The 27,155-nt window shown below is 37.3% G+C and overlaps 1 protein-coding gene across 3 annotated transcripts in view; it reads right to left on the bottom strand.

Annotated features, from left to right (window-relative positions):
* The window catches only part of Lama2 (laminin subunit alpha 2), a 597,153-nt gene that overhangs the window by 157,290 nt on the left and 412,708 nt on the right, over window positions 1–27,155 (bottom strand). For all 3 annotated transcript variants that reach the window (XM_085689751.2, XM_085689745.2, XM_085689747.2), the window contains 4 exons: window positions 23,261–23,395; window positions 13,180–13,304; window positions 7,016–7,102; window positions 4,180–4,373 (listed from right to left, as the gene is read on the bottom strand). In XM_085689751.2, the coding sequence (XP_085545877.2) occupies window positions 4,180–4,373; window positions 7,016–7,102; window positions 13,180–13,304; window positions 23,261–23,395 (541 nt within the window). The remainder of the gene's footprint in view (window positions 1–4,179; window positions 4,374–7,015; window positions 7,103–13,179; window positions 13,305–23,260; window positions 23,396–27,155) is intronic.

The following is a 27,155-nucleotide window of genomic DNA, read 5'->3' as shown; positions in this document are numbered from 1 at the left end:
GTACACACACAGGCACACACACAATAAATAAATAAATAAATGGAAATTTTCAAATTCAGTGAGATATTTTTGAAAAACAAATAACATAAAGCCCATCTCACACACGAGTTAAAATAGTTTTTCTGACTGTTGTCCAGTCTAGTTGAGTTTCATGATACTCTTCTACACCTTACTTGTCTTCTACACTATGCTCTGTGTGTCTCGTCTGAATTCCTTTGATGGTAATCGTCAGGGAGCTGAGGTAAGGCCAAAAGCAGCTCTCGATAACATGTGCAGATATGCTGCAAGAACGAACAGGATTGTATGGAGAGCTGAACATGGCAAGCTCCAAGGCAAGGTGAGCTTCTACAAATTGCTACTATGATAAACCTCTTGGTGGTGAGTGGAACGCTATGGGGGATGTCTGACATCTCAACTAGGAAGCTGAAGGTGCTTGGGATTCAGTGAGACCTTTTGTGGGTTCCTTTTGGTAGAGTTAATCATTGTGATGGGGCTAAATTCAGCTTAGTGATAGATGCTGGGGTTTCCATTTTTTCTAATGAAAAGATTATTATGTAAATTTAGCATTATTAATGTAATATATAAAATGATTATACTTTGTAGGAAATTCTCTAATCTGCTAGCACTTAACTTCTGTTTGAGTCAGGGTCCCATGAAACCCAGGTTGTCTTCAAACTTGCAAAGTAGCCACGGATGACCTTGAACTGCTGATGTTCTTGTCTGTTGTCCCCAAGTGCTGGGTTACAAGTATTCACCAGCACACCAGGATGAGGAAAGTCCTCTTTATATACAGGAAAGTCCTATCTTGACTTGCTGGCCAATGACGTCCATAAACAACTAACGGACATTTATAGAAATTTAGGCAGTGACAGGCCAATTATGATTTCTTCATGCGTTCTGCTTTGTCCAAATTCTAGCATAAATTTATATCTTTGATTAAGCAAAGAGTGAGTCTATGGATTCTTTCTACAAATGCACAACGCCCCTAAAATAACACACTGAAGAAGCCTAGCCATAACCTTGTATGTAAATGTTCTATGTAATATAGTAGCATGGGCAATGACTATACATGATGAAAAAAATTTAGAAATGAATAAAAAATAAAACTAAGAAGCATTTAAATATGTGATATGAGTCTATTTTAATTGTATTTCTTAGATAATTAATTAAAGAGAAGAAAATAAATTCTCATACAATCCTCACAAATAAACTGTTGGTACGGTACCTAGCTTCTACCAAGCAGAGCCATTATCCTTTCTTCAGCCAACACCCCATGCACCGACACCAGCACAGACATTCATTTTCCTGTTTCCTTCTCATGTTCTCTCTCCCTCACTGAGGTTCTCCCCTTAACTTCCACCCTTGGGCCTTATAAAAAGTCCACTGTGATCCCATGTGATGAAGTAGGCTCCACAGATTAAACACACCAAGTCAATGTATTCTTTGGTCCCTTGATCTAAGTTAGCTTGGGGATAGAGAAGTCTCTTACGAAGAGAACTGAGAATGAGCCAGAGTTTTGTCCTCACTGAGTCTTGTTTTCGTAAGTCATTTTCAAAGTTGGGGTAGGAAGCAGGAGCTAGGGGCTGGGGGAGGGGCAGCATAAGGAAAGCAGGGTGTGTTTGTTCTAACCTGTAGCAACTGTAAAAGGTGAGAAAGGAAGGAGAGTCTACAGCTCTCCTGTGTGACAGCTCTTAGGATTAACCTAAAGAAGGCAGGCCCAGAAGCAAGAGAGTCCACTAAGCCTGCAGGAAGGCTATAGAAAAAAAGTGTCAACTTGCACAGCACAGCTGCTAATAATATAAAAGAGGGGTCTAGACAGCTAAGCAGTCCCACAATTTAACATTTTTTATGGGATAAAGATCACTGTAATATTCCAGAAGAAAATGAAGGTCTCCAGAACAAAGTAATGGATGTGTACACCACGTTTAACAGGTGCAAAATCATTGCTTGTACCACAAAACTAAGGCTAATAGACATGAGAGTCTTGTGCCTCTGTCAGTATAGGATCAGGACTTTTGCTAATGAATATCAGATGAAGCGTGAAAATTAGAGATACACGGCAGTGATGAGTTACATTTTCTTATGATACATGTTTTTAATATGTAAGTTAAGAACTGATCACCAGAAAAAGAACATGAAGCTAACTTGACTGAAAAAAATCACAATTCTTTTTAAAATAAATGTTTAGAAAGCAATCCCTTGATTTCATCTTTTGCTGATTTTAATGTGCTACTATTCAATTTCTGCATACCACATTAAACATTTTCTAAATTGATGTCCAAATAATTAATAAAATTGATTATTTACTGTTCAAGAATTGTTGAAATGTGTCTATATATGATTTAGCGAGTTCTATCCATGTAAACAAGGTAATTCAGAAGCAGAATATTTGGCACGCACTGAAAACATTTATGTGTTTGTTTGCTTGTATGTATGTGTGCCCGTATGCTGCAGTGCATGTGGGCAGGTCAGAGGACAACTTGTGGAAGTCACTTCTCTCCCTCTGGGTGGGCGTCAGGAATCGAGTGAAATTGTGAGAATTGGTGGCAAGGGCCTTTGCCTGCAAAGCTCTCTTGCTGGTCTGGGGTAAACCCATAAAACTGTCTTTAAGATAAACACACTTAGAGTGGACACACACACACACACACACACACACACACACACGTGTGCGTGTGTCTTTCTGTCTGTATATATGTGTGGGTATAAAATAACAGCACTATCAAACTAACGTTTTGGTGTATTACATTTATAATCTTTCCGCACACCAATGCTCACACTTATTTTTGCTTATTCTTCCCCATTGTGCTACAAAGGGAAAATATGAATCTTTATGCAGGCAATATAAGGGCTCAGACACTGATCGTAGCCATACATAGCCCTTCTTACTTACTTCAAGCACTATGTTAAAGAGAGTCAAACTACAAAGAAGACCCTGTTTTAGATTTTAAAATTTCTTTGTACATCTGCATAGGCATGTGTGCTTCTGTATGGGCACACGCGCCTGAGTGCAGGTGCCTGTGGAGGCCAGAAGAGGGCTTTGAATCCCCTTGAGCTGGAGTTACAGAAGTTTTGAACATCCTGACAGAGGGCTTGGCATCGAACTTGGATCCTCTGCAATAGCAGTAGGTTCTCTTAACCTCCGAGCAATCTTTTCAGTCCCCTGCCCAGTTGGGCTTTTGTTTGGTTTTATTTGTTTTGTAATGCATCTTCCCAAATGCTTCAGTCTTATGGTGTTGATCTGGTTTTAAACCCAGCTTTAGCTTTTGAGGCAGCTTTTTAGGAAACCAGAGCACACACAAGCGAAAGTTCTCAAAATGCAAGTCAGAGTCAGGCACATGTAAGACATGAAAACAGGGAAGACTGTCATGCATAAACACACTGAAATATGTAAAGACTGCAATAAAATGTGATGAAACAAACATAAGAAAAAGCGTAGCGTGGATCATCACTCTCCTTTTAGCTTTATAAATAACTTACTCTAGATTTGAATTGATGTAAGTAAGCTCCAGTACCCAATGTAATTTCAACACTGAATCCAGAATCAGGAGAGATGAGAGACAGAGAGAGAAAAAGAGAGAGAGAGAGGGAGAGAGAGAGAGAAAGAGGGAGAGAGGGAGAGAGAGAGAAAGATGAAGGAGGGGGGAGGGGAGAAAACAAGCCATCTTCCCACTGTTTACTCTGTATGTAAGAAAAACTAAACACTTGAGTGCATTGTAACTGCATGCACCCGGGGTTTATAGTTTGGGATGAAGATCCAAAGCATTATGTAAAAGCTGGCGAAAGAAGTCAGTTGTAATTCAAGGCTTAAAGTGCCTACCCAGGCAATTACAAATTCAGGAGGATTCTAAAAGATTTAATAGACTTGGATCTTTAATCTGTCACAAAAGGCAATGCCAACTGTAGGCAAAATGGCAAATCCTGAGAGGGGCAAAAATAAGACTTGCCTGGAGGAGCTTTGCTGTAGGTCTTCAATGAACTGACTGAAGCATGCTGAGGATTTTCTCAGCTGCTCTTGGCTCAGCGGGACAGAGACAAACACAGTGGAAGGTGGGTAGATAGCTTCGGAGGAGGTGCAGAGTAGCAACAGCTACTGCAAACAAGGAAATAGCGGCCTTACTGGAACAGAGACCGGCGCGGAAGCCAGGCCCACAGAACCAGCAGCTAAGTTAGTGTACGTACAGACACACTCCGCGCCCTCGCGCGCATGCCAATGTTCGCAGCCATCACACTTCCTTCCCGTGGCTCCCGGGCGGCACGTGCAGAGTCCTGTGACTGCATCACAAGGAACAGGCAGAGAGCCATAGGGGTCACACTCACATTCTTGGCAGGAGCCTCCAGGGCTGCTTGGACTGCCAGTGTAGCCTGGGGCACACCTGGTTTGGAAAAGGACAAAACAATGGAGATTAATGAAAGCCACATCGCTAAATGTGCTGGTGTGCGCGCGTGCATGTGTGTGTGTGTGTGTGTGTGTGTGTGTGTGTTGTACTATGGATTGAGTCTTAGGTCTTGCATATGAAAACCTATACTCTGAATCTCTTTTCCTTTTTCGTTTTCAGAAAAGCTATCACTAAGTTGTACAGGCTGGCCTTGAACTCAGTTTGTAGCCCAGGCAGGCTTTGAACACTCCATCCTCCTGCCTCAGCCTCCTGAGGAGCTATCATGATGGATGGGTCTGTATTCCCAGGCCTGACTTGGTCATTACCATTTTAATATCAGATAACAAATGTTCTATGAAAATATTATTTAAATAAAACCCCTGAAGTTATTTCCTAACATCCACACCTGAAAGGAGTGCATTTTAAGCAGGTTCAGATTGATTAAATCTTCCAAGGGTTCATTACAAGACTAATGAAGATGGAGCATAGGGAAGGACTTCTGTGTTATAGGGACAATCAAGAGGCACAAGCGGTTTTAGAACCTGGCTGCACCGGGCAGGTCAAAGGTGATTTAAATGATCTAAGAAGCTCTCAGAAGTGGAACAAATCTATCTGGAAGGTTACAATAAAAATTTTACCAGGACCTTTGCTTTAATTTAGCTGAATGGAAGCAATTTTTTTAGGGAAATATAATCTAATTGCTTCTATGTTAGAAATGATAAATTCAAAGCTATAACAACATCTGAGAATTGCAAAAACAATTCAAACCATTCACGTTTAACAGTATACGATCCTGTTTATCCATAAACTGCATGAACTACCATCTCCTACTGAGTCTACATTAATGCATATTAAGATGATGGATTTCTGTGATCACTCTGCATCAGACAGTAATTGTAATCTTGCTACACATTTTTTCTAGTCTTTTCTGCCGACCTGCTCTGGCAGATAGTGAGTGATAATCTCAATTTATAAAGTTAGCTACAGCATAAAAAATAGTTATATAATAAGTTGCTAAAGATGATACAATTAGTACCCAGGGTTGCTTTCAGTCATAATCCTACTGGTGTTTTAAAGAGAATTAAATGAATATTCAGTTAAATAGAAATCCAAAGGATGTGGCAGGCATACAGAAGATATAGCTTTATCATTTATAATCTATGTCCAAATGATGTATGCATCTTTCAAATAAATGAATATGTTTTGGGGTGTTTGTAGTATAAAGTGTTTAATCTCTGCTAATTCTCAGGGATATGGGCAGTGTGGGTGCACCATTCTGTACATTTATGAAGGTGATGGATATTATGTGCTGTTATCATATATAGATCTTTGAGACTGCATCTTACAAACATGTAGATTTTTATTGGAATTTACAAAACTTATATCTAGTTACTCCATTCATTTTATTGTCATTATCCATATAACCATTGCTGGTTGTATAAAAGGATCTTAAGTAGTTTATAGGAAATAACAATAAATAGTTATTTAGTTTTGAAAATGAGTAATGGTTTCAGGATCTCCTAGGAAACTCTAGTGAAGTGGGCAAACAGGCTTTGGATAAACTGTAAGTAAGTATGATTTCAGGTGAGTTTTCAATTTTAGCCTTATTATATAAAGTTCTAGAATTTTAAGAGAGTCTCTGAATTTGATCTGCTTTGAGGCAAAAGATACAGAGTTTTGAAATCCATTCTTTCCTGTTAAATCATTGGCTGTGAGCTACCAAGAGAAAGATGAAGGCAAATCCACAGGCTAATCACACCTCTTTTTATTGAAGGAGCCCAGGCAGGACACCAACAGGGTCCTGACACATCCCACTATTAGGAAGACAGGGTTAAGTAGGTTCCAGTTAGGTTGCTGGAATTAAGCTAAACCCATGAATTTCTATGAAACTACTAAATTGCTACCCACTACTAAGATCACAGAATGTTTATCTTGATAATGGTTAGTATCAGTTCTCTTGCAGTGTCTGAAACACTAGAGGTGGCTGTAACCATGTGAACATCTGGTTTCTTGATCGCATGTAAATCTGTATTTGGAAGATGTGAATTTACTGCCGAAGAGATAGTCAAGCTAGGATGATGTTCCTTAGCATTTGCATGGAACTACATTCAGTTACTTGGTGCTTTATCAGATTTTGTATTTTTTGACTGTAAAAAGCCTTTGAAGAACATGGATAACCTACAAAAAGGAGCTCAATAACTTAACACTTTATTTTCTGGGTGGGACTAATTAACTACCCTCATTACCTAATTGCAGAATACTCCCCCCACCCCGTGCAAGGCCATCGTGCTATGAACAACAGCATGTGTGAAGTTATTGCTAGACACTTTTGACCAGTGAACAAACTGAGAGCAATGTGATCAGCTTCTCAATTCCCATAGCTACTAAAAAGCTTTGAAAACAAAAAACCCTGCAGTTTGTTCTTTTAAAATTATATCTGACTTTGTTTATACTAAAACATAAATTAAATAATCATGAATTCTTTGGGATCACGAGGTCTCAACTTGAAGTTAAAGCAAACAGCTTTTTAAAGAAACAATTCTAGAGCTAAGGAAATAGTTTTGAAGCATTAATTACTCAAAGAGAAATGATGAAATTACAGAAACAATTAATAGAATAATGGCCCTTGATCATAGTACCTTTCGCAGTACTGTCCTTCATACCCCCGAGGGCAGGCTGTACAGCGGTAGGCATCAAGACCTTCCAACACACAGGAGGGGCTGAAACTGGATCGAAAAAAAAAAAACCACATAAAATGTTAATCATGTATTTGGCCAAATACAGTATTTCCACCCATTATCAAGGTCACTGGGACATTTTGAAGGGTGAGATGATAAATACATTTATAAATGTTGATATATTTCTTATTTATGTCAAAGACAATTAAATACCACTAATGAGAGATTGGTCCATTTTGATGAATTAATAAGGTACCACATTAATAATAACAGCATTGTGGGATTTTTAATGATTTTAGTTAATCTATGTAAATATTAAATATTCAACAAAGATCTCACAAAGACAATTTTGATAGGAACTTGTGTGCATGTGTCTTATAGTAGATCAGGGATCATTGAATGCTTTTCAGGTTAAAAACCAAGCAAAAAAAAAAAAAGAGCAGCAGAAAACCGTGTAATTATTTTCCTGAAATCTCAGTCCATCTTGCCACTGGCAGTTCAACATGTGAAGTGTGAATAGCTATTCCATACAGAACCCAACAGCACATTTCCCGGTCTATCCAGATTTCAACATTCTTACGAAGTCCACAAAGTAATTCGATTTAATGTGTAGCAAGAAGACAGAGCTTTCTATATGAAACTGAACAAAATCTGCTCACTATTCTACTGACTTTGAAGTAACCGCTAGCTTCCCTATCACACACACACTTACCAGAGTCAGAGTGCAGCTCAAGGACAGCCCTCTACCTGGCTGTGTAGGGGGAGGGAAGACTTGATGAGACTCAAAAACCAAACTAAATTATCCTACGGTTTGCTTTGTAGTAAACTTTTCTCAAACCAGTGCTTCATTCCCATTGGATAACACTTCATGGAGCATTAGGAACTTAGGAAGAGACAACTTCCTGACTGTCAAGGGGTGATGCTTCAGATATCCCGTCTTATTGTTTGAGGTCTTTCAAATCTGTCCATACCAAGAAGTAATAGAAAGTACAGACCAAGATCCCTCTGGCAGCACACACTACGACCATATTCCTAATGTTTGGGCATCATTAGGGTGGTAACTTGTTATATCTACATGTCAAATTCATGAAAATCCGTGGTTTGTGAATGGATGCTAATTTTTAACTTTTATAAAATGTATGAAAGGTGCAAAAAAACAAATCTACTACTCACAGTTTTGCTATACCACGATCTTGTATGTGAGTGCATGTGTTCCCAAGAACTTGGAATCCCCAAGCTCACAATGGGTACATCTGTCAAGTTTTCAGTTCTTTTAAAACTCGAGGCTGAAACGTGTGTGGGGGCACATGCACACGCTCATTCCATTGATAGTCATACACAGGTCTAGGAAACAGATTCTAAACATTTTAAATACAGTTCTAGACTAGGCAACAGAATGAAATTACAGTCCATTTCTGTAAAATACTAAAGTCCTCAATAAATGAATACATAAGTATCTTCAAAAATACAGTGTTGGAATGTAGCAATCCTAGATGAGCGGGCACAAACTGCTAAGTGATGGTATTTGTGATGGACTTTGATTTTTCCTTCAGGCATTTCAAAGGCCTTGGAAAGGAGCATGTAGGAATCTCATCTCCCTAAAGTCAGTATCCGGTCTTTCTCCTCGCCATCTCCTACTCCCATCCCTCTAACCCTGACTCTCATCTCTTCTGCAGGAGCATTTGCAAACGCTTGTGAGTCTCTCTTAGTCACCAGCCTTTTCTCATCCCCTGTGGTGACTAGTTTCAAACATGGCACTGCACAGCTTGTAAATATTACAGGGTTCATTTTGTGCGAGACCCTCTGTGGATTTCAGTGCTGACTGGCCTCCTGGGTACCACTGGTACCTTCTGGTTTTGATCCCTGCTTCTAGCCTATTTCTTGACTGCATCTATGTCATGATCTTCATCTATTAATGTGATTTAAAAGATGTGATTTCTAAGTAACTTCCTTCATCCTGAGAGCTTTATATACCACATAGACTCTAACATATAAAGCTGATTTTTTTCCTTCTCTGAAAAAAAATTCACTTTATTTCCCTAAGCTTAGTCAATGGTTATGCTTCTATCTCCCCTGCTAAATGCACAGTGTCAAAGCTGTCCCCTACTTTTGTCCTCAATCAAAATGTTGTTTGATGTATAAATATCACCGGAGCTGCTCTCAGTGGCTTCATCACATTATCCTATATCGTGCTACCTCTGACCTCCCTGAAATTGCTAGCACTCACCTTTCTGCTGTCTTCTCCATTCACTCCACTCCAGCCACGTTTACCTGGTCTCTGCTAGTTAGGGGTCAGGCAGAGGCCTGCTGGAGTCAGGTGGTCTAATCTTGTTGCTGTTCTAGAGGCTCATTCTTCTACTTCATCCACATCACTGCATCAGCCACAAAAGTGTGTGCAGGTCACTGACCCTTACTGAAAATGTTGCAAACTCATCCTTTGTGGCTACGTGCTTTTTCCTGGAAGCACTGTCTTAACATAGATATTCCATTCCATGTCTCTTTGCTCACTGTCTTACTTATGAAAAATACAAGATCTGAGAGAACAAGAAATGGGATTATTTTTCTTGCTTGTATATTCCCAACATGAGGAAGTATTCTCAGATGGCATTGAAGTAAAGATTTGTTGGCCAAAGGAATAGCTGACATACCTGTATTTTCACGGAATGCACAGTTATGTGTGATCCATACACAAAGGTAGGACAGGACACATGTACATGTTTTCTCTCTTATTCAGGATATTAGGATGGAGTACTTACTACTTAATAAAATTTCAGTATCTGAAAGAGCATCTGGCTGAAGTCAAGACATGATGTACCATGCATTAGTGGCATAAAAAAGGACTAAGGCATGCTGGGCTGGAGAAATAATTGCAACAGAAATGATCCTTCAACTGGATTCCGAGACCTGCACTGGGTATTATACACTTTATCTAAGGTCTTTGTGAGAACCAAGATTTCTATGATGTTCAGAAATAAGCAAGCAGCTGTAACATGGACATCATGTGGAAAGTTGCTAGGGACCATAGCTTGCAAAGACAGGCTGAACTAGATTTCTGACGCTGCCTTCATGTTGCCCTTTCCTTGGGTGTGTGTAGTAGTACACCCCACAGTGAGTAAATGGTGCTGCTAAGTCAAACTGCTGAAGATTTAAAGTAATTGATTTGATATGAGCGAAAGAAGCGACCGCTGTGCCCATGAGCTGGCCATCACTGTGTCTTCCTTACCTTTTATTTCTCGTGGGCTACATAAAGTTACTAGAATAAGACATTTCACCTCTCCCATCTGTAGCTCCGAGTCTATTTTCACACTTTGGGGAAAAAATAGTGCCTCTCTTTGCCCTGACTAGTTCTCTACTTTGCCTCTTAACCTTCTTACTGTCTATAGATCTTTTTGTTAATTAGGCTAATGTGTTCCAAGCTACAGCTGGTGAGAATAGTGGGTCATGAAATTGACCAGAAGTTCTCTAAAAATGTATGATGAGAAAATTGAATAAAGGATGGGATACATGCATGTTTATCTGAGTGTCCATATGATATTTAAAAAGGGTAACTTATAGTTGTGGTTGATAACGCCTGAATGCCATTTGGGCTGCAACTACGATGTTTTGAGTCTTTAAGGTTCCTTGACATAGAATTTCTACCAAAATGGCACAAATCAAATTATGAAATAAAAAATATGAATAAAATGTTTTGTTGATTCTGCTAACCACCCAAGCTGGTATTGTATCTGTGTAATTCCCTAAATTAGAAGGGTTTCCTAAAACAACTTGTATTTAACGTTCACTTCTACATTGTCAACTTTCAGTAGTGATGCCCCCAGTTAGAAGCTGCAACATTTACTCAGTCTTCTTTGAGAGAACAATGCTAGATGCTTGCTAAGTGTTGCTCATCATTCTCTTGGCGTCAGTGAAAACGCTGCCCAAGGTTCTGGTCTGTCTGGCTTCTCCCTCGCATTTGTATTCCATTTTCTGGGGATGGAGACTTCTATCACTTAAAGAAGCCCCATTTTGCCTTCTTTCTATGTGCTTTCCCTTGGGGAGCAACAACCTGGGAAATGCAATCTGACTTTAATTCATTTATTAACATATTTCTCCCTTCATCTGCTCCTGCAATTTTCAGATTTCCATTCCGTGCAGCTATTTGCATATTTCTATTCTGACAGACCTTTCACATCAATTTGAACCCATTTAAACCATAAATTACCTGTCTTCAGCAGCAGTTCTCTCCCAATTTCCCTGAGTGAGTTCATGGCTCCAGTATTTGGGGGGGCAAGATGGCTAAAACCGTCAGTCCTCCATTCTGGACTCTCCATTCTTATCCCTAATTATTCATCAGTTGTGTAGCGCTGTGTGTAACAAGTTTCTCACACTCTTCCCTGTGTTGCCCTCTTGTGATTGGTACTTGGCTTCCAGCTCTCATTACCTCTCGCCTGCACTAGCGCAACCGCCCTTTGATTGGATTCTTTGCTTTTCTTCTTCACCTGCTTCATTTTATTGTATTCAGTTTTAGCATAGTAGGCTTTCTAAACTGTAGCTCTGATCAAATAACCTTTTTTTTTAAATAGAAAGAAAGCTATGTTTTAAGTTAACATAGGAAGTTAAATAGTCATTTTATAGATTGGCCCTCAAAGATTTCTCTGATATAGTCTCCGTTCTCCTGGCCATCTTCAGCAGTAATTGAAGAGTCCTTTATTCCCCACACTCCAAACTGTGGCTTACTAGCTCTTAAGCATGCCTTGAGTTTTGTTTTCTAAGCATTTGTGCATAGAATTTCTTACTACACAAACCTACAAAAAACACTTAATCTATTCTTCCTCTGACATATTCTGGACTCTTTCACAATTAAGAATGGTATTTGTGAGTTTGAATTCTGTGACCATTGTTTTTATTCCAATATTTTATAAAAAGTTTCTCCAAGAAATGACAAAATTCTATTTTACAATCTCTGTAGCTCCTGGTATTACAGTATAACCAAAAGGGAATTATTATTGATTATTTTTAATTCAAATGGCTCACATTTTAATAAACAATAAAATAAATGGTATCCCTTGTTTAAGTATGGACACCTGAGGGAGAGTTGGGAAAGAGAAATAAAAAACAATTTTCCATTTCATACACCTATAATTTTGTACTTGAACAATGAGATCATATATTTTATCTTCATCAATATCCACCATACCTAACAATTTGTGTTTGACATCCTGGAAAGAATTATACTCTTGCAGAAGAAAGGGGGTTAATTTGTACATAACTGTTTTCAGGACGCATACAAAGATTAATGTGTGTCAGTGGAAGTTCATTTTGTCTGCAAGGCTTCATGGTTCTTTTGCACTTAAGGCATCCAGAATTTCAGTTCTAAACAAACTGTCAAACCTTCTTTTAAAAAACAAATTCTTAGAAGAAAATGACTTTCTCACATCGAGATTGAAGTACACAAGTCACCTAACAGAACGTCCATATAGTCTTATCAAAAAGGTAAATAAAAACATTGTGGGGTTTGCAACAGTTGATATAAACCAAGGCAGAAGGCTCCGACAGCATGTAAAAAAGGATACTTCACCACTTTTCCCCTTGTGGTGGTGTTTCCATGGTACCCAGCTCAAACCATCTGGACAGAAAGAGGTTTGTGCTCTTAACTGACACTGACGTTTTATAAAGAGCTTATTAGTAAGTTACCCAAATTTCATTGGCCATGTTCAATTGCCTTTTTGGTAATTATTTCCAAAAATTGACTCTAACATATATAATGAAAGGAAACAGCCACAAATGTGATTTGGTATTCACTCAGGCAATCCTTCAGAGTGTAAAGTGCAAGCTCACGCTACAACTAAGCATTCAAAAAACTATGTGTTTGAACGTGCATCACTTGTCTTAGATACAAATATAATGTCAATATTGATATTTATGTTTTATTAATAAGTGTTATTTACTTGCAGGAGGAGTTTAAAAGAAAAATCAGTCATAGGATATATACATACTGATTTTGGTAGTGTTTTTATCTCAGTTTTAAAAATCTGTGGCTTGAAATATTTTTTGTCTACTGAAAAAATTGGCAAATCATAAACAGTCTATGTTCCAGGCAGATGGAATTACTAATGGGAAAATATGCTTATATGTATCAATCTTACTTGTTGCTGGGAGAAATCAGAGGACAAGCACATGGTTGACAGTCATTTGGCAATCCCCTGACAATTCCATAGTAGCCAAGGGCACATCGTTCACAGAAATCACCAGCAGTGTGATGCTGACAGTTCTGTAAAAGAAAATGGAAGAAGGGTTGCTTTTCATATACAAGAAGTTACAATGTACTGTATCATAGAGTTCCACAGCAATATGAACAGAGAAAGAGGGAGAGGCGGAGGGAGAGAGAAAGCTTTCTGTTATCAGTTTTTGATTCTAGTAGCTTTAAAGATACTTTTTTAAAAAAAAAAGTAAAGAAACTGATGGCAAGTGTGGTAATTAGATTATCAATACGAGCTTCTGTTTTTACCTAAATCTATTTCTGTGTACATTCAAAATTAGCAAATACAAATTTAAGTATCTCCCAAATTCTAGTTCTATGAGGAATTGAGGAAAATGATAAAGGACCAGGGCCCTGGTGCATGTCTGTTAGGGGAAGACCATAGTTAAACCAAGGAGGTTTAACTATAGATTAAATAGATGTATTAAGCGATAATGCACACAGAAACGGTCAGCCTTGTTACAACATAATGAATGCTGTTTATCTATTTCTTGCATAATGTTGCTCATTCTTTACTACTATAGAAAGCTCAGTCTGATGCTGCAAACTTTGGTCAATATTTCCTTATCATGCTTACATAATGAGAGGTATTCCACTGATATATTCAAAGGCATTTTGTTATAAAGAAATGCAAAGTGTTGTAGAGGAAGATAGTTTTGACAAAAATTCCCACCAAGTAGAATCATATTTCACAAACAGCAATCAGTACAACGATAGGCAGAGGTATTCATAAGGCACTCAACTGAGGAAAGAAAAGTACAAAATAAAATCCTCCCTTGGTGAATTTATATCCACTTTAGGAATTTTAAAAATGCTGACAATTAGGAAGCACAAAAGCGTAACCATGAATGCTGTTTAGGAAAAAAAACATGACACTTGAGAGTTGAGAGGGAAAAATTTAGAGGTGGATCTCTAAGAGCTTAGTTTTGCAAGAGTTTTGGAGTAGTCAGAGCAATGGCTTATGTCTTAATATTCTAAAAAGTAATACTGAGAAGCATAACCCAGTCTCAAGATATATGTAGATACACACTTTCCAGCCTCACCTCCAGTCAGTGCTGCCTAGGCACACTGAGCTAGCCTGCAAGAGTCCTTACTTATGGATCCTCACCCCCATCTCTAGGACTTTCATTTCTAAGTCCTTTGCTCAGTTAACATCATTTTATCTTTTTACCTGGATAGCTCATGTCTGCTCATATGTCAAATGTCATTTTGTCTCCTTAGCACTCTTTGGTGTCCTAAAGATGACTTAACAGCTTCCTCTAGCATAACAGGGCGATTGAAAGAGCATCAGCATGCCGCAGCTATTCTAAATGACGGAGTGGAAGAGCTCATGCTCTGGGCAACATGGAGAAGATGGGATGAGATTTTTAATATGGAAAAGGACAGGTGTCACATCTAATAAAAACAGAAAAATGGTCAGCAGGGCAAAATGATTTCCTGCATTATGATGCTGATTTAAATACCACACTCCTTCCTTCTTGGCCATCCAGAATAATCTACATATCTTTGCAGTCAAAGCCTCACTGTGTTTCATGGTAACACTCTGAGAGAATGATTTCAAAACAAAACAATTACATGTGCATTTTGGTCTCAGATCATCTAACAAGCCATTGAAAGAATGTGTTTCTTAGGGAAGGTAGTAAGATCACATTGCATAATTACAAAATAAATATGCCCCAAAGACAAATTATTCAATAACATTCTTAAGCATTTTGGCTTTTGCAACAAAATAATTGTGTCTTTACATAATCTAGATATATCAGTAACAACTGAACTTAGTTGTTGAGTACAATGATTGATACTAAAAATACAGAGGCCCAAATTTTGGTCTTATTTTTCTTCAATCGGCAATCTTACATTATTTGTTTACCAAGAAAACCAGTGTATTTTAACCTTTTCTGGAATTTCCATCCTTCACAGATACACTGACACACTATACTTGGTTAAGTGAATAAAACAGCTTGGCTAGTTTTGTAAACAAAACGTATAAATCATATGGCTACTTTAGAAACTTTGACACATTTATTTTCTCCTATATAGAAACTTTTGCATAAGGAAATTTATATATTATGAATACCCAATAAGTTTAAATATATTCACAGAGGTCACACATTAGTGTTTCTTTCATAGTACATTAAAATATGTAAATTCTGCATGCTTGACTTACATGCTGGATTGCAGGTGTTTCATGTGACTTCTACCATAGCCAATAAATATAACCCAATCTTGTGGCATTTCAGATTTAAGGTGAGAAGTAACTGAACATAATCTTATACTATAAGGATACTTCCTAAGCTTTTTTTCAGGTACCACAAAATGCACAGACCCCATAAGGGAGGTCTCTCTGCCTAACAAGACTGTCAGCAATAGAATTTTTCTAGTACTATCTGAAACATTTGCTTGATTCTTGTCTAGTGGCAGTAATCTGAGTTCTGCCTTCTGAAGCTGGGTGATTAAGTCTAATTCCCATCTCCCAAGGAAGATTCTCAAATATCTAAGAACACCATTACTTCCTAAATCTTTTGCTATAAGCTAAGCCTTTAGCCATCCTAGTTACTCAGTTTCTTTTAAAACATGGGGGATTATAAGTGTTTTGCTGAGATTTGGAAACACCATAAGTGTCTTTCTGGCCTAGATTTCTGGAGCTTGTACAAGCAGCAATGCCCTGTATGGGTACCTAGTATACTACATGTATATCCACAGTATAATTAGCGCATCTACATCATATGAATTAATATTATATATGCTGCTATCATCCTCATCTTCATAGCCCAGAACCTACCATTAGATAGGCATATTGGAAATACTTAGTAGCAAAAGCCATAAGAACAAAAGAACAGGTGAACAGAACTAATTTTTTTCCTGCTAATTTCATATTGTCAATTGTGGTCAATATGGTCACCTGCTGGCATGTTATCTATCATTCAAAACATTAGAAATCTTTTCAGCTTTATGTAACGTAATATTGGATAGATCTTATCCAAAGCGCTGACAAACACTTTGAGCCTGTGCTACATAGGCTACATCATATATTAATTATGTCTCTGGACTTTGCTATTGTCCATCTTCTGCAGCAATGTTTAGACACCATTAATCTATCAGCTGTGAACATATGGCTTGCACTCTTACCTTTGTTTGTGAGGATATCATGACACATGAATTGGATGCATATTTAAGCCACCTGACATTAAAATAATAGATGCCATCCTCACTGTTTTTGACTTTAGCAAATTATTAATTCTCTCATGTCAGTTCATACAGTATAAGAAAAGCAATGATACTGCCTATCTCATTAATGTTTTATAAGAATAAACAGGAAAAACATATGTACAGCAACCTGTATTACTAGTATACTATCAATATATTACTATATATTACCAGTACTGATATATACACATAGTTGGGCACATGCCAGTTAACACTATTTTTGTAAAAAAAAAAGTGATATGATTTATCATCCTGTCCTTGGACTCTGATTATATACTAACGCACAAGAATCTAAGGCTTTGCATAGTGTCATTTGTTTTTGACACACTGGTAGCAACCCTACCAATTGGCTGGATGTGGATGTTCACTATGTTGAAGGAACTTTTTCCCCTTAAGTAAACACTTTGTTTTTCTACAGTTGATGGACACTGGTTTCTGTGTAAGTATCCATCCTTAGATATCAATATCAACATCAACCTCTTTCCAGAGATGTCTTTTGTTTTTTTAAACAAAACAAAACCAAACAAACAAATGAGAAACCTGGACAGACATTTAACTTCTTTCGAGCCTGGTATACATTTTCTATTTTCATAATTTCTTAAGTATTTTCCACATGAATTTCTTAATCACTTCTGTGGATTCTGCCCATTCTCCAGCAGATAAGTCACTTGAGTTTTTAAAACCAAATCTTTAATCAACTAAGTGTGCATTTGCTCTATTTCATTTTAGAATCTTCAATTTGTAGCAGAATTAAAACACAATGTTCATACTTTAGGGGCAGAGTTTTTAAAGCCTACCAATTTTTTCTGAGACTAAATAATCAGAGCTATTACGAAATATGAATAATCTGTATTTTGTCAAAGTTGCTAGCTATATTGAAGACAGTTCACAATATTCTTTAAATACCATAGCCATCAATTAATATTTACTTTATGAAAGGGAGAACTTATAATTTAATTTGATACTAATGATGTGTCAAACAATAGGGCACATTAGTGAAGAGGATTTGTATTTTTCTTTTCCTTCTAAAATTATAATTATAATGGAGCAAAAATAATATTTTTGCTAATTACATGATCTTTAAAATATAAGTTACCTGAAGTGTGTCAGTATTTCCTTGTGAAAAATAGAAGAGATAATACTGAAAATGGGTGTAGTGAGCATGAAGTGAGAATATCTATTGTTTATCATTCTATGTATCTGTCCATTTATCTACATGACTCCTTGTATATGTGTATCTACTAACTTATGTTAGCACACGACCTCCCCTCTGTGGAGTATAACATCACATAGGTTTTAATCTTTCATTCTTAGAAAAACAAGTTCTATTGGGGCAGCAACAGCCACTGAGGTTATTTGTAGTAAGAAAGAGGGCAGAAGGTTCAGAACTTACACCTAGGATGAGTCAACTACTCTATTGAAAATGTCATATAGGATTAAAAAGAACTTAGTCACAGAGTAGTGTTTGTTGAGGAGAATTGTTTAACCTTGTGTTTCTATATAATTATATGTGCTCTCTTTATTGCTTATAAAAGTAAAAAATAAAAGTAGTAAAAAGAATAAATAAGTGCCCACCTCTAAATACCATCTCCTCGGGGGCTTTAGCTTGGTATTTGTTGAATGTCTGTGTCGCTTCAATCCTTTGCTGAAACCCTAACTCCTAATGTGGTGGTCTTAGGAAGTATTGTTTTGAAGATGTGGTTAGATAATTAGGGTAGAGTCCTTGTGACTGGGATTTGTGTCCTAACAAAATGTTCTGTAGGAAGCTTCTATTATACTTCTTTCCAACATGTGAGGACACTAAAATAGTGTTCTTTGTGACCAGGAAACAGGTGCACACCAGACACAGAATTTGTTGATGCCTTAAGGGCATGCCAGATTTTGAAACAGTAAGATACAATTTCTTTTGTGTATAAGCCAATGAGCTTGTGATATGGTGTTTTGTTCCAGTAACCAAAATCAACTAAGATAGTGAGAAAGTCTTGCATAGTGCTAGACATATTAATTACATAAAGATTGCTTTGATTGTTTATTAATTATCAGTTTGTTTGTTCAAGACTATAAATGAAGACTAACCTGGCCATTATCATTTATAGTGCTTTCAATCTTATTTTAGATTCTTTTTATTATTTTTATTTTATGTGTGTGTGTTTTGTTTGCATGTATGGATATGCCCCATGTGTATGTAGCACTCATGGAGTCCAGAAGTTAACACTGGATCCTCTGGGGCTGGAGTTAGAAATAGTTGTTAGCTGCTGATTGCTGGGGTCTGAACAAGGGTCCTTTGTAAGAGCAGCAAGTTCTCTTAATCACTAAGCCCCATTTAACCTTTTTTATGCACTCAACCATCTGTTAAACTATTTTTTTAAGCTGTGTATTGAGCATTTTATTGAATCTGTATTTTTTTTAAAAAAAACTCTCTGAGGGGGTACTATTACTATTGTTATTACTACTGTTTGATAAATGTAGAACCTCAAGTACCACCAAAGCTGAAGAAACTAACTGTGCTCATCCAGTCATGAAGAGGAGAAACTGGGATTTGAGGCAAGATAGCGGAGCTGAGGGTTGGCACGCCACCAAAGGTAGGGACATTGCAATATACAAGAAACCTAACATTAAGCTGGAGCCCAGCAGAAGAGATGTCAGTGTGCTTCTGCTTCCTCAGTTGAACCGTGAGGTTATTATAGTTGTTTCCTGTTTGCCTCATAGGCCTGTTTCTAAGATAAGTAAAGTTGTCTAAATTCAAAAGTTGTAAGTGCCCCTAAGGACAATATAAAATTCAAGTCATAACAATTTATATAACTGTGTGTGTTTGATGGAAGTATTTATTTGTTTCTTACTTCATCTAGGGAATTCTTAGAAAATAGACTTTCACTGAGGATTCTTAAGGCAGAAAGCTATCTGCAATACCCAGCTGAGCAAAGAAAACAACACGAAGATAGAAACTTTCATCCTAAGAAAAGTGAAATTAAATTCTCATTTATGAGCGATTCTGAATCAATTATATGAATCAGATGTAATCCTTTAAAGCTACAGAAGAACAGTACATTTAACTTGTGAGTTGAAGCTTTCTCCCAAATTATCTGTTGAAATTTACAGACCAGCCAGCAGAAAGTAAAACTATGACACCAAAGGCAAACACTAATCGTTTCAGGAATTCAAGGATAGTTAACACTGGTTATTAATTTACCCATGATACATTTAGTTGGTGAAACTGTACATGATCACATTTTGAATCTGCTTTACTCTCTTCCCACCCTCCACAATCAAGTATATGCTGTATTTTTAATATCTTTGCTTTATTGAAAGAAAGTATCTCTGAGAATACAGAAATAGAAAAATGTTCCGTAATATGATGAGGAAAGATTTTCGTAAGTGAACCTCCACCACCAAGCTTTACAATAGAAGAATGCAAGACTAATATTGAAATTGGAAATTAGATAGGGTGTTGATTATTTGTCTACTTAGCTTTTTGTGTAATTCTTAACCTCTAAAATTTATAAAGTAATTATTTAGATACAGTTTATGAAAGAAACAACATAATTAAAAGTATTTGAAAACAATGATTTATAATGATAAAATAAATATAAATAATTAAAAATTTATAGGTTGCAAATAAAAATGGTTGAATTTCAAATAGGTTAAGAAATATGTTAAGAAAATTTTTTAAATAAAGACTAATTGGTAATGAATTGTTAACACAAAACTACAATGCTTACCAATGAAATTAAACTGTTAAATTAAAATTGATATACTCTATTTTAATATGCAAAATATATAACCTATATTTCATAACAGCTTACTTTAAGATGTAAAATGTTTGAAGAGAGAAAAGAGTAACATTCTGGGTAGAGAAAATGTAACAGAAATGTATAAATACAGCAATTCCTTATAAAGAAGTTTGATGTAATTTCAATCAAAATTCTAGCAACATATTTTGGAAAATGGATAGAAATAGTGAATAAAATGTATCTGGAATGAATATATGGAAATCTGGTTAAGAAAATAAGAAGTAAGGATGATAAAATCCTTGTTTACTATATAATACATTCTAAAATGAAGGGAAGCAAAGCATTACAGCAAAAACAAAACAGGCAAATAGAATAAAAGTCTTAAGCAAATTTTAATATTAAAAAATTGTATATTTAGAAATCATGAGGAAGAGATGATATTAATCAATAAAATGCGTCTTTTCTATCATATCCAAGAAGAAAAAAGCATTACTTTCCCACCCCACAAAAACTTCTAGAATGACAGAAAAGATTTAAAGTTAAATTGTAAGACTCAGGCAAATACTGTAGGATCACAGAATATATAACTACTGAGACTCATGTGCCTGTATAAGATTGCATGGCAACAACTGTAATTAGTATTAGATCCCACTTATACCATGTATTGACATCAGAGTAATGAGAAACATAAAGAGGGCTGAGGAGGAGCCAGAGGGCTTGAAAATCCTCAGAGCCATGACTAGCAAATGATCCAAATTCAGTCTTCCATAAAGATTGGAGAAAACATGGAAGCCAGCTCTGATGACAGAACAAGAAGGGTAAACTCTGAGGCTCTACCACAGCCCCAAAAGTAAAAGTTTGGTTTTAGTGATGGAGTCCTAAAAGACTGAGGAAAACTATTAATAGGGCATAGAAAATTCTTTGATGATGCATGGAGTGGTTGTTAGAAGGAAGAAGAGTCAAAAAGGGTGTTTTGTCCCATTTTAAATGATGATGTAGACGGTATAGGGGACTAATAGGGCTGTTATTGAAAGGGAGCAAGATGTGAGCCCAGAAATCCCCAAAGAAGACATGGCGTTGCTTTCCTCATTGTTTAGATATTGAATACAAGGGCCACAAGCATGCTATGCATGCTCTCCCATGAATGACATCTCTAGCCTAAGAGTTGGTCTTTTTCAGAAAAGATTAAGTCTTCCAATGTAAGGGAAAGAGTCAGAGTAAGAGGTAAAAGGCAGAAAGTGATCAAGGAATCATTGAGGTCATGTAAGCTGTGTTTCTGTCTTTTCTGATTGCTGCTGATTTCTTAAGCAACGCCAGTGATTGAGGAGACGTCTGAGTCAGAATAATGTTTACCACTCAAGCATGAGGATCTGAGTTTGGTCCCCAGGACATATTTAAGAGGCTAGGTAAAGTGTTATGAGTTTGTAATCCTAGCTCTGTGAAGGCAGGACTCTCTGGCCTGCCAGCATGGCTTTCTTGGTAAGTCCCAGGCCAGTGAGAAAGCTTGTCTGAAAAAAAATAAAGAGAAAAAGAAAGAAAAAAAAAACAAGATAGATGGGGGATGAGGAACGACACAAAAGGACATGAAGCAAGCTGCTTTTTAAAAAATGAGATAAGGCGTAAGGCTCAATGATGTGATAAAAATATTAACATATTAGAACTGAACAGGAGAGAAATAGATGGTGACCAAAGAAGCAGATGTTCAAAATGGAGACCGCAATGACAGAAGAAATTGAGAGGGAGCAGAATGGAGGACTGATTTATGAATATTCAAATCAAGTTTTGTTAGAGAATGAAAAGACACAAGGAGATACCATGAGGGCTGCTGGTCGGCTCAACAAGTAGCGACAGTGTGAAGACAGACTTGGGAATCAGGCACAGCTGTAGGTTGCTACAGAGAGGGGTGAGGCTGGCAGTGAGGGACGGAAACAGCCACCCCCTCTTCAGGGCTAGGGACACAAGGAACATGAGAAAACAGAAACTACTACTTAGCAAGGCCACAGGTCTGGCAGCCTGTAAGGGGACGGCCAGTTTCCTAGGAGCAACCTGAAAAGAAAAGTAGGGGAATAGGGGAATTCTACACGTGGTTTTGTTGATGTCTAACCGCAAACTCTACAAGCTCAGTTATCATATTTCAGAAGACTAGAGGGGAAAAAAGGGACAAATAGATGTTCAGAGCTATGAAGTGATTCAACTTTAGGGAATCAGCAATAACAGGGGAACTTGAAATGGCAAGTGCAAATGACAGAGGACTTCTGATGATTCAAAATTCTAGGTTCTGGGCGTCATTAGGAAGGCACAACACTGAGAACAGCCTAATTAAGTGAGAAATAGGTAAACACAGCATATACCATCCATATATTTAAAGATGCTTGTGATAGGCACAGGTAAAATGCAGAATATAAAAGTCTAAACTCTGATTGTACTAAATATTTTGTTTTTAAACAGACAAAATTAGTGGGGAATATTTAAAATATTAACATTCTGTCTTAGGTTAAATTTGGGGAAACTTTTTGTAATGCTTCCTTTCTTTTCGATCGCCTCTTCATTCTTCCCTCCCTCCCCGCCTCTGTCTCTCCCTCCCTCTCTCCCTCCCTCTCTCTCTTCCTCAGTTCTTTCACTCCTCTTTTATTTGAAACAATGCAAATCAAAGTTATGTACTCATATATACCACAAGCTCTCTACTATCCAAATTCTGTAAAAAATTGGTATAGGTTCCAGATTCTGTAACAAAACTACTCTTGCTTATAATTATAAAATAACTCAAGACCTAATTTTTGACCTGTGCATTCTCCTGTGTTCTAAACAGTTATTATTCTCATTTCTGAGAAGAACTGAGCCTTTCACACCATAATCTTTTCATTACATCTTAAAATGACAAACATGGTCAACACACTTCCCCCTTGCATGTCCTATTTCAAGCACACAGTCACACTTCCTGCAGAAGAAACGGCCACTGGGTGGAGGACCTGCAAGTTTGGAAAGAGGAGTAAATGCACAGGTCTTGCCCATGAAGCTGTAGGTGCCTACCTGGCATACTGAGGTCTCAGGATCACACTGGCTGCTGTGTCCATTACACTGACAGGGAACACAGGTGCCTAGCGTTGGTCCAGGAGTTCGGCCACCTGGCTCAGAACGCAACCGGTAAAATCCTGGTGCACACGTCTACAAAAAAAGGGAAGCAATTAGGACAATCACAGTCTCACTTGCTTCATCCGTACTGAAGGTCTCCAGTGGTTTTTAAAGATGGCTTTGATCCACACCCCTCCACGTGTGTATGTAAATTTGGGAAGCACCACTTACGTATTGCTGATAGATCCTTCTGTTCTCAGGCAGAAACCCCGAGTAGTCAGATTTTAGCAGAGAAAATGTTTTTATTTGTATCTCATGCCTTTAGCCTGAGAAGACCTGTCTTGCAGGGTTTATTTTTAACTAACATTGTCATATGAATTAACGAGACAACTCCAGTGTTCTCAACAGTCAAAAGCATACTTCTCTGTGCTTGATGGATAATTGGCAAATGTCCAAAGAAACTCAGTAAAGCAAAATAATAAAAATTTCCTAGGTGCATTGTTTATACAATATGGTTTAAAGATTACAAAAAGAAAAAAATTCAAAATAACAAAATATCTATGTATCTTGAGACCATTAGGTCATTCATAAAATTTGTTTTCTTCTGATCTGTATTTATTCATTTTGCAATAAAAATCCAAAACCCATAGAAAAATGCTGGCAAAGCTGACATATGCAAATTCAAGAGTTTCATCTTCATGAAGGTTTTGTTATACAAATATTTCAGAAACATTACCGGATTTCTGCAAAGAGGGTGTCGGCATGAGATGAGAGTGCCTTGTATTCTAGGCTCAATGGTCTCACTCATCAGACCGTATTTGATTTTTGATTAAGGGGTAGGCAGCAGTTCTCAGATGCCACTGAGGATTGTAAGGAGGTCGTTTTACCACCTTGGTTAAGTAGAATTTTCTTTCTTCCCTTAAAAACCTTGCTCTTGTTGATGAGAGAATGACAGCTGGCTAAGTAGGGCAAACATGTTTTACCAAGAACTTCCTAATGCTTGTACATGCTTTTGATCTGGCCTAAGCAGCCCAGGATAAAATATACAGAAGTCCCACAGAAGGAGAAAAAAATCAATACTCAGTACTCTGTTGGTGTTTGTTTTGATTTGTTGACTGTGTACCTCAATTAAGCACTTAATTAAAAGTCTCTTGGCTTTTATTAGCCTATAACAAATTCTGATGAGATTTAACACCTTCAAATTTGAGCAAACTAAGGAAGACTGAATCTAGTAGTGAACATGCAAACAAACAAATAAAAAAAATAAAACACAAACTTTGCCCGTCTTCGATCTCAAGGTGTATACAAATATAAATATATATATATATGTATATATATAATCATGTTATTGACAATTAAGGCTAATTTTCATCATTGTTACAGAAAAATCATTGTTACAGAAAAAGTCTAGAAATTACTGCGGAGGAATTCACTGAAGCGTAACTCAAGGAACAATTGTTGGTGTGTTTAAAAGAGGGGGATGATGCACAGGGGCTGTGGAAATGGCACATGGGTGCTGAGAGATGGCACACAGGGATTATGAAGGTGTCACCCGAGGGGATGGGGAAATAGCACACAGGACACAGGGGCTGGGAGGTAGTGTACAGGGGACTGAGAGGTAGTGTACAGGGGACTGAGATGCTGACCCAGGGACTGGAGAGGTGTCTTACTGGGCAAAGTACTAATCACCTAAGTATGAGAACAGGAATGTGGATCAGTTGAACTCATGTGAACATGGAGGGTGTGGCAGCCACTAATTAACCCAAAGCTGTGAGCTTTGAGTTAGTGAGGAACCCCGTTCAACTGTGGAATCTAAGTGCATCTACCTCTATACTCATTTGCACTGACACATGTGAGAACACGCACAGAGAATTCTTCACACACTGTAAGCATACACATGCACCTCTCCTTCCTACCTCAAAATTGGGCACAGTATAGACTAACAAATTGTTGCTATACTGACTTGCATAAGTTTGCATTTTATTTACATGTATCTCACATTTAAATATCTTTCTAAATATTGTTATTTTTTTTATTTATTTGCTCAGGGTTTGCCTGTGTGTTTGTATACTGTGCATAGCATGAAAACTATGGAAATTAGGAGGAATTTCTAATCTATTTTGGATCTCCACAAACAAACAAGACTTTGAAGAACAAAGTAAATAAAATTACACCTCATTGATTGAGGAAATTAAGTTCAGTGTCCCAGGCAGAAATGTATTGGTAATCCTGGGATGGTTTGTATTGCAGTCCACCAGGTATTGTTTTTATTGCTGTGACTCTTGGGCTGGCAACAAGTAGCCAGCAGTGTCACAGCCCAAGTTCTCACTGAGTTTCTGAGGATGTTCAAGGCCTTTCCTTTGGTTTTCAGCTCTATGAGGAATTTTGAAAGATTCTGATGCTTGGTTCCAGTCCTGGAAATTATAATTGAGTTGGTAAAGAGAAGGGCAGAGAGCGGGGTTAAACTTTTGGGGAAGCTGTAAGTAGTGGTCATGACCGAGGGTCACAAGCATGCTCTTCATTCTGTCTTTGCAAAGTGTGTCTGAAAAGGCTATGTGAGTGTTTTGGGATTGGGCCCCAATAAATACGGGAGTTGTGGCTTCAAAGTTAGTCTCTGTGAAGGGTGTGGGTCAGTTATTGTCTTTGTGATGTGGCTTCCTCATTCCACAAATCAGCAGGTGTTTAGTTTAGTTGAAAACTAAAGTTTCTTCTGTTAACAGTTTAATATTGTATTCTGATGGGCTGTATTATTTGACAAAGAAAAAGAGACTGTTTTTTTATTGTAAGAATTGGAACATCAAAGAATGTTTAAAACAACATGTTATATTTATTTTTTCAATCCCCTCTCTTCCTCGATCCTTTCGTATTTATTCTTTCCATTAAAAATAAAAAAAAGAAAACAAAAAAAAACTGAAGGTGTTTTTAAAATATCAAGTTTCTACCCTTACTGAAAAAAACGGGTGAAATTTAGCAGCATTAGGAAGCTTCAGTTAGGACAGAAAAAGAATTACTATTAAATTTTCTTTAAAAGTTTTTCTGGATCCTAAAAAAGGAGTTAAGTAAAGCAACAAACTTCCTCAAACTTCATTTTGTTAGATTATCTCCCTCTTGCAGTTCAAACTCTTCCAAGATTCTCTTCCCATGTCTTTAAATTAGGCAAAACTCAATTTTCTTCTGTTCTCTTTTTATCTTTGTTTTCATAATATGGCACTTCTCCAAAACATTGGAATCAGATTTGTAGAAAAATGTGGGGCAAAAGAGCCAACAGAGCGAAAGAAGAGCAGTGAGCCAACATGTCTTGGGGCTGCTCAGCATAGTCCTCTTTCCTGGGAAGACAAGGGAAGGAGACCCATGCAGGTGCCAGAGAAGACACTCTGCCATGGAGCTCTGCATGGTCTTTGCACACAGGCCAACAAAGCTTGAATTTTTCTGCTGACCCATATTACATTCTATTGTACACAGTACTTTGAGTACTACAGGTCTCAGTTTCCTGACCTGCAATGCATGGATCTTTTATATCTATCATAATATTTGAAAATAAGTTAATTTACATTTTTGGAAACAAGTTTATCTCGGTTCAAATCAAAGCTGTGTAATGGTGGACAAGTTCCTTTACCTGCCTGGGCCATAGTTTCCCCCTGGGAACATGGAGATCATACATATTACTGTGGTGTTGGTATAGTTAGGCTGTGAAATATGTTTGAGATTATGCAGGATAGAGTAAGTATGCAACAAATTCAGTTTTCTTTTTGTAGAGGGATGTTACAAGGATCATTTAATCCACAATTTAATGCTTTCCATAAAATTAACATAAGTGCCCTGTCCTAGATAAAATTTAGATGTTGTTGCTAAG

The sequence above is a fragment of the Myodes glareolus genome, chromosome 1, assembly GCF_982192425.1.
Source record: "Myodes glareolus chromosome 1, mMyoGla1.1, whole genome shotgun sequence".
Taxonomy (NCBI): domain Eukaryota; kingdom Metazoa; phylum Chordata; class Mammalia; order Rodentia; family Cricetidae; genus Myodes; species Myodes glareolus.
This window is presented reverse-complemented; position numbering and strand designations above follow the sequence as displayed.